The sequence below is a fragment of the Dryas octopetala genome, chromosome 8 (genome assembly GCF_963921425.1).
Source record: "Dryas octopetala chromosome 8, drDryOcto1.1, whole genome shotgun sequence".
Lineage (NCBI taxonomy): Eukaryota > Viridiplantae > Streptophyta > Magnoliopsida > Rosales > Rosaceae > Dryas > Dryas octopetala.
This window is the reverse complement of record NC_141373.1, coordinates 9,010,918-9,019,471: the sequence shown is the minus strand read 5'-3', so window position 1 is coordinate 9,019,471 and position 8,554 is coordinate 9,010,918. Positions and strand designations below refer to the sequence as shown.

The following is an 8,554-nucleotide window of genomic DNA, read 5'->3' as shown; positions in this document are numbered from 1 at the left end:
ATGCTTAATTTTAGACAAAATACATGACCCAATAGAAGGCCCAATAGGTAAGTTATTCTCATAAACACAATGTTGTTCTCTCCCCACCCAAAGAAAGGTCTATGGAAGAAGATATATATCCAACATAACCAAAGATAAACCACTTCTGCTATTCATGGTTGGTTGCATGCATGTTTCTTGAGCTACAGGAAGGTACATATATTCCAAAGAAGATCATCTGCATGAACATAGCATAGAGTAATAGCCTTACTTGCTCTAGTGTATATATGTTGAGTAAGATCAGTTGTTGATATCATCACTCCCGCAGCGAAAGAACCCAGTTCTAGACTTAGCCCCATCTTAGCACTACACTGAATTCAACCATGCAACTATCTCACATCATTTCCTAGAAACTCATAAGATGCACAAGGAACCTATAAGTCCAAATCCTTGGTGGTCGGTCTTTTGAGCATTGAAATATATTGTACAACTATTTCGTTTTAGACTTCTATGTAATTAAACTAAGAATCGCAAATTCCCAATACAACGCTTTCATAAAAAAGAAAACTCCCAATACAGCAAATAGAAAGTAAATCATGATACTATCATTTTTCTTTTTCTGAGAGGAATCATGTGTTGGTTTTGACTCTAATTGGACCCACTTGGGTTTGGCCCATTTATTAAGCCTATTTGTTTTTGAGTGGTTGTAAGTGTGCCACATCACCTTGAGTAAGTGGAGTAAGACTTGGGCCTGTTTCACCTGTGCCTCCAGCTTCCAAAGGAAGCATTTGTTCTTTGATTAATTGGGCAGCAGCAAAACAAGTGGTGTGTGTCAGTATGTGAGTTGTAGCCGCACCAAAAAGAAAGAGAGAGCAGCTGAGAGAGGAGCTGCACCGAAGCTTGGAGAGAGAGAACTGCAGCCGTGTCTTTTGTGTTGTTTGTGGGGTGCTACACTAGCTTTGGAAGAGAAGAAAAAAATCTCTTGTTTGCCCATAAATTTTGTGTGTGCAGCTGCACTTTGGTATTAATCTCTCTCCTTGCTCTTTGTATTTGTGAAAAAAATTTGTTCTTTGTTCTTGTTCTTGGGTGAGTGTATGATATGGGTGTATTTGCAATTTGGGTTTGTGAGAGTTTGATATACTCTTTGTAATCTTCTTTGTTATTAGTGAAATTTCCTCTCTGGCTCCGCCAGATGTAGGCATTAAGGCCGAACCAGTATAAATCTCTGTGTTCTCTTGTTAAATTTATTTATGTTTTGTTCATATTTTGCCTGACTTATATTTGGACTCATATCCACGCTTCCGGCACAACATCATGAAAGTATCATACTGAAATAGAAAACTACTTAGGCTAGACTCAGAAATTTATGGGATGTTTTTCATACCTGGCCACATCAGCCAGCATAAGTTTTTTGTTTTTTTCTTTCTTTCAAGGCTGACTGTAACGTTTCCTTCTCTAGTTCTCTCTCCCCTCTCATTCTTTCGTCTTTCTCTTTCATCCTCGTAGCACCTCAAAAACCCACATAGAAACGGAAGCAACATTGGTCAAATTCCCAAGCAGAAAGTTCCAATTTTTTTCACGACAAAAAAAAAAAAAAGTTCCAATTTTTCAACAAGCTTAGCATAAAGTGACAATAATTCAACTAAACATAGCAGAAAGTGCTAATTTTAACAAACTTTAGCAGAAAGTACCAATTTTTAAACAAGTTTAGTAGGAATTCAATCCTATCCAGTGTTTTCAGACGCAAAAGCGTCATGCGAGACGTTTGCAGTCTCGCAAGGCGAGGCGTAAGCCTTGACGCTTATAGCGTAAGTCTTTCGGGCATAAAAAAATATAATAATAAAAAAATTATAAAAACAAGTATATAGCTAAAAGATAGCATTAATTGTCAATTTGTCATTCATAAATAAAAATCATCCATATTACATATCAAATTCAATAATATTGTTTAAATTAAATAGAAATCCAATTGAAGAAAAGCTGAAATCAAATTTCATAAAGATGGAACTATCGTGGAACAATTGAAGAAAAGCTGAAATCCAATTCTTACAAAATTGGAACTTTTTATCATATACGGCTTATGAGAAACGTGAGGACTACAATTGTGAAGAAATGTCTATAAAGAGCTACCAATGAGCCTACCTTTTATGTACCTCAGTTGCAGGTTAAGAATAACAATCTACCAATCTCTTCAAGACACCCCCTCATGCATATGCATCATTTGTACATCTCTTGGAAGGTCAGCATTCAAGCACACACACACTTTCACTCTCCATGCACGTGTAGTCCATATCTTTTATGGTTGTATTTCAGTAAACTAGCTACCTGTACAAGAGATGCAACAAAATGGCTCATCACTTAACCACCTTGCAGTACCTTCCGTGGGTCAAGTTGTCCGCTGCAGTAACTGGAAGGGACAGCAGATAGCTCCTGCCTTCCCCTCCATTCTTCACCGGGTTTCAAAGTAATAGGCTTCTCCACACAAGCAGCCTGGACACAGAGCATATGCTTGTACTCATCATCCCCAAAATCAGAAATTGCCTTCGCTTTCTTATCCCACGGATTCCAGACCACTGCAAAGGAAAATGACCATCTGATAAACACTAGGGACTTGAGAACAGAGAAGGTACAGAGATTGAGACTTGATGAGAGATTGATTACAGAACAGAGATGACTCGATCGGCCGCCGTCCGAGACCACCCAGCCGCCGTGTTGTCGTGAAGAAAGAACCCAGAACAGAGAAGTTGAGAGAACGGCTGAAAGGGGAAGGACTGATGGACTGAAGGAGTTGGAAAAAAAATTCCTGCAGAGGCGTACGCCTTCAACGCCTTCAACGCCTTGCCGTCGCCTTTCAGTCGTTTTACATAGTCCGGCGACGTCGTGCGCAATCGGCCGCCGCCTCGCCATGACTCGCGCCTTGAGGCGCGCGTGAAGCTCGCTTTTGAAAACACTGATCCTATCCCAACTCATACACAGGGACGGAGCCAGAGAAACAAAACAATGGGGGAACTTGAAATAATATATGCAAGTTTTTTTTTTTTTTTTTATTATTACAATTCAAGCTTAATGTTTATCTTGTTACAAAATTCTAGTTATGTTTGTTTGACTCTACTTTTTTAAGCTTGTTACATAAACAAATATTAACCAAAGAAAAAAAGAATGTACCATTAGACTTAGAGAAAATGAGAAAGAGATTTGAAAGAATTAACATAAGGGGAACCAAAATAATTAACATAAGATCAAGTAAATGAGGGAAAGAAAGAAAATAAATGGAGTAAAAGGGAGACATTTGAAAACTTGAGAGCTTTATAATTTAGATGAAGAAAAAGTATATATATTTCTTTTAATTTCTTTAAATGTTGAGAAGGAAAAAAGAAATGAAAATAGAAGAGGGGGACATGTGTCCCCTCTGAGCCTGCTGTGGCTCCATCCATGCTCATACATAACAAAAATAACCTGGTGAAGGAAAAATTATTCTGTATAACCGATATATTGACACGTGGTATAACCAGTCTATGTGTTATAATATGAGTGGATGTTATTAATATTATACTCTGCTAGTATAAATACATCGTCCAATAATACCCTTACAAGTTGAATTGGTTATACCACGTGACGGTATATCGGTTATATCCTATAATATTTTCTTGTGGAGAGGGAATTTGGGTTTGGTGAATAGGATTCTTAGTTGTATCGGGAATTTGGGTTTTTTAGGTGATTTCTTGTTGTATTATGATTCTTAGGTGTATTGGGAATTTGGGTTTCTTAATTGATTTCTTTCCTATTTCCAGATAATGTGGGGATTCTACCACATATATGTAGTTTTTGAAGCAAGAACCCTGGATATAAGTTTCTTCTGTCCAAGTTTCTGCCGTCATGAGAGTAGGTGATACTGATACTGCTACCAAAGGAAGGAGTAGATCCTATTCGCCCCTTGAACCACCGTCCTCTCATCATAATCATATTCATCACTTAAAAAGATCAAAAACATCATCATCATCAAAATTGATGATGGATATTAATATTGGTGATCTCCCTGACGTTTTATTGGTTGAAATCCTTTGTCGACTTCCTTGCAACAAATTGGTTTTTCAATGTAAGTGTGTGTCCAAGCGTTGGTGCACTCTCATCTCCAATCCTTATTTTATTCACCGCTTTCTGCGTCTCCAAATCGATAAGCAAACGCCAACAAAAGTCACTCTGATCAATCCCAAAGGGGAGGAAATCCATAGTCGAATGTTGTCTCCGGTGTTCAAAAGACTCATGACTGTCCACGGATTGAAAGAAGAGCCAGTTGTGGTAGGGACGTATAATGATTTAGTTTTGTGTTATGCAACCAAGTACCATCAACGTGATTACTACATCTGCAATCCATACACCGCGCAATGGGTCGCGCTTCCTCCTGCCCCTACTCAATGGAAATGGCCAGTACCCGTGGGATTTGTCTGTGATGTTCCCTATTATAACTATAAGCAAGACGATGCTCGGAAAGGATCATATAACGTCCAGGTTAATTGTGAGTATAGGTGCAAGGTTGTGAGAGTTCTTCCTATTGACCAATATGATGAGAAATATGGTTCCTTTAAATTAACCTTGGAGTTGTTTTCTTTTGAAACTGGTGAATGGAGAGTGTCAGTTGTCTTAGCCCCACTAAGTTTTCGCACTATTGATAGATACTTTAGCGTCACTTACAATGGAATGTTGTATTGGTGGGATGACGCCAAATTATACAATTTCCCCTGTCTTATGGGGCTGGATCCATTCATGATCAACAACAGCAACAGTACTGGTACTAGCAGTAGCAATGGTGATGGTGTTATTGATTATTATAAATGTCGTGTCCTCAAATTTGCTGACCCAGCTGTAGTTGATGACCCAGCCCGAGACGTGGTTGCGATCAGTTGTATTGAGTTCCTTGGTGTGTGCGGAGAGTGTGTACGGATGTGCGACTTCATAAACCACTTGCGTACTTTATATGTGTACGAGTTGAAAGAAGAACAAGATGATCGTGATCAGATGGACGTCGATGGAGCTAGCAAATTTTGTTTGGAACGCACGAGGGTTTATTCTCTGGACCAAAATATGTTTTTGGGTGGTTACAAAAGGAATGTTGAGTTGATAGCTTGTGACCCGAATAATGTGGATATCTTGTATCTAAATATTGAGGGAGATGTTTTCATGTGCGACGTTGGTACAAGAGAGTGGTCAAAGCTAGCTGCAAAAGAGAGTAATCTTAATATTAATGGTTGCTTCTTCAAATTTGTGCTCCCATGGTGGCCGACACCAGTTCCTAGACTACCACAGCATGTCCTTGATCAGCTACCCCATGCTGGAGGAATTAGCAGCTAGCTAGTTTATACGTAAAATTAAAGTAATAAGCACTTGAATTATATGTATTTGATTTATGTTTAGCAAAGCACTTGAATTTATGGTGACTTGATTGTTTGTTTTATTTATTTATTTTGGTCAACTGTTTCTTATTATGTATGGATCAAGAACACTATGAATTTAAATAAATTCTGTATTATATGTGTACCGTTTATTAATTAAAGCAGAAATTCTCAATATATATGTACCTTTGAGAGGCTTCAGCAAGTCCAACTTTTTTTTAAGTTTGATTGGAATTGCAGTAGTTTTGGGTTTTAATTTTGCTGGTGCAGCTGGTGTTCTGTTTTGGCTTTGCTAATTATTTGTTTCAGATTGCGGGGTGCAGTTAGTGTCATTCCTTTCTCTGGTTAATTTCCATTAGGGCTTGTAGCCATGCATCATGCTTAAAGTGATCTCCTTTCCTTTTAGGTTTGTCAATTCTATTTCTTTTTGGTATTTGGGACTCTATTTACTTTTCTCTTCCAAAAACTATATTTATCCAGTTAAAAATTTAATTGGAAAAACATTGGAATCAAAGTTTCTTTGTATTGATTTTGTTCATATTCATTCTGGCATGCTTTTCCTCCTTCCTAGCATTGGGATCTACTTGAATTTAGATTGTAGAAACCGAGGATGAGACAATATATAGTTAGAGAGTTTGCAGTGCTGCTGGATGCATATGAAGCTTACCTTGACCAAGTTAGATCTGCATACTTTATATTCTTACCAAGTGTAGTTTATAATCATGTATGCTAACTTGCTAAAGTAGTTTTTTTTACTTTGTTTCTCAGAGTGGAGGTACCACTGAAGAAGAATGTGGGAAGAAATCCTCAATTAAGACCTTATCAGAAAGGTTATCTAACTTTTGGTTTTTTGCTCAGTCAGTTGTAGTTGGCAATGATGAAAAATATTAACTGTTATCAATTATCAACACAATGTCAACTAAGTTGCCTTTTTATAATGCTTCAGGTTCATGGGGATGACAACTGCTCTATTTACAAACAATTCGAGTTTGGAATCATTTGGTACCAAACTTGGTTTCAGCGTTTTCCAAATTGATGGACCACCAGCTGAGAGTGTGGCATCTGAGTTACCGAAAATTCCCGAAGTTTGTCTTGCCTTATCGGACACGAAATGTAATAAGATATTCTGCATGCGACCTCAAACATTGTATGTGTTTGGCGCACTCATTTGCCCATAGCAAAAGGGGCCACAGCTAATGTTAGTAGTGCTAATACTTTTGCAAGAGAAACAGATCTAAAGTGGCCAAATGGGTGTTGTGCAAAAACGATTTTTCATAAGCCAAAAGGGTTATACTTAAAGAGCCGCATTAATATTAATATAAAATCAACACACTCATGATCAAGAGTGATTTGACTCTGATACCAAATGTTAGATTTTCCAGATTTCACACCAAACATAATCCAAAAATGATAATCACAACTTGTGTTCATATATGGGCATACCTCAAAGGTTCTCCATCAAGCTAGCTTGATTCTCCAAGTCCTTGAGTGTGGTAGCTGCCAACAAGAAGCAAGAGATGTGTGTGTGAGAGAGTGGAGAGACTAGGGCTACTCAATCTCATTCCTATTCTCCAACATATATAATCCAAGCAAGAGGAGGATAGCCTTGGGCTTTGTGTATTATGAAAAAGAAAACTAATAAAAATGAAACTAATTCAAACTGATGATGTGGTGGACCAGATTATGGTGTCAATTATTTCCAGTAATGTGCTGTCAAGTTTGTTGTGTACCTTGTGGTAGACCATTCCTATTGTTGCAGAAATAACAAGTACCAACACAACATGTCAGCATACATATAGAAAGCGCAAGGAAAAGTTTGAAGATGAAGACAAGTATGCGCAATGCTGGTTAAGTGTAAGCACACCATCACCCTCAATGCATTGATAAGTGGTTATAGCTAAGGCTTGTCCACTTTGTGATTAGGTTGCGAGGATACAATATCATATTATGTTGTACATGAGCTTCCGGCCAAAAAGGAATCTAGTGTGCCCATTGAGTCAACAAATTACATGAAAGAGCATAATGAGCTAAGGAACAAGCTACTCGATTAAAATAAACTCAATCAACTCTACTAAAATTGGAAATAACCTTCTTAGTGTCCTCCAAAAGGTACTCATCGGATGCCAAATCCATCTCACCACGCTGAAGACAATAAATCAAAGTTTGTGCATCCGTTTCCAGTGTAAAGAGAAAGAAACCAGCCTCACATGCAAATTGTTAAAATTAATAATGTATTTTCTGTAGTTTAGCTTTTCTACAGGCAGTCATGACTTTTCCTAAAGGGTATTAGTTGTGTTTCTTAGTATTTAGTTACATCTTTTAAGTTTAATTCAATAGTTGTGTCCTCTGATGAAGAGGTGTATTTGTAACTATAAATAAGCCAACAATATGGCATATTCAATACATGAAATTTATCAATTAACTATATATTCTCTCTGCCTTTCATAACTTCCTACAATATATTATAGTTGTGTGATCTTTCCCCCAACAAATTTGGTATCAGCAACCTGCGAAAAATTACAAAATTTTGGCTTACGTGGACATGCCATGAAGGGAAAGGGCCATTGCATGCAAACTTCTGTCCTCATCTGTGTAAGTGTTAATTAAATTGTTGATTCTATAACAACAAAATTGAGGGCATGCATTAATGTTAATTCCATTAAAAAGTATCTAAATCGAATACAGACTTATCTCCCTCGTCTTCTTTATCTCATCCCACCTTCCCACCAAAATTGTTCCTATTTTTCTCTGTTTTTAATTTGACTAATGGGTTTATTAAAAAAAAAAAAAAATCACAGATGAAATTGTAATTGATTGGAGGGACATTTTATTTTGTGTCATGGGTCCTGAGCCACTTGATCCTCAAGAATTGCCTCTGGTTTGCAGGTAGTATGCCTTAGAATCTTGCATGATTTTAGGAATGGGGGATATTGATTTTTGGAGAAAAACTTCTGCATAACGTGATATACCCCTTTACTCTCATAATAAGTAGTCACATAACTAGCATGTGAGGTGATCTTATGAAAGTAAAGGGGTATACCCTCATTACACACAAGTTTTTCTCTGATTTTTGAGCCTCTTGATCGATCCCAGTTAGTAGATGATTTTCTTATCGAATTTGCAGAGACATAACAATGGAATACTCTGACAAAGTTCAGAAACTAAGTGTCACTTTGTTGGTGGAT

The 8,554-nt window shown here is 37.4% G+C and overlaps 1 protein-coding gene across 1 annotated transcript; it reads left to right on the top strand.

Moving 5' to 3' along the window:
• Positions 1 to 3,855: 3,855 nt before the first annotated feature.
• Positions 3,856 to 5,328, top strand: LOC147276935 (uncharacterized). Its single transcript, XM_086255582.1, has one exon. It carries the CDS (start codon positions 3,856 to 3,858, stop codon positions 5,326 to 5,328), a length of 1,473 nt encoding a protein of 490 aa, XP_086111708.1.
• Positions 5,329 to 8,554: the final 3,226 nt, after the last annotated feature.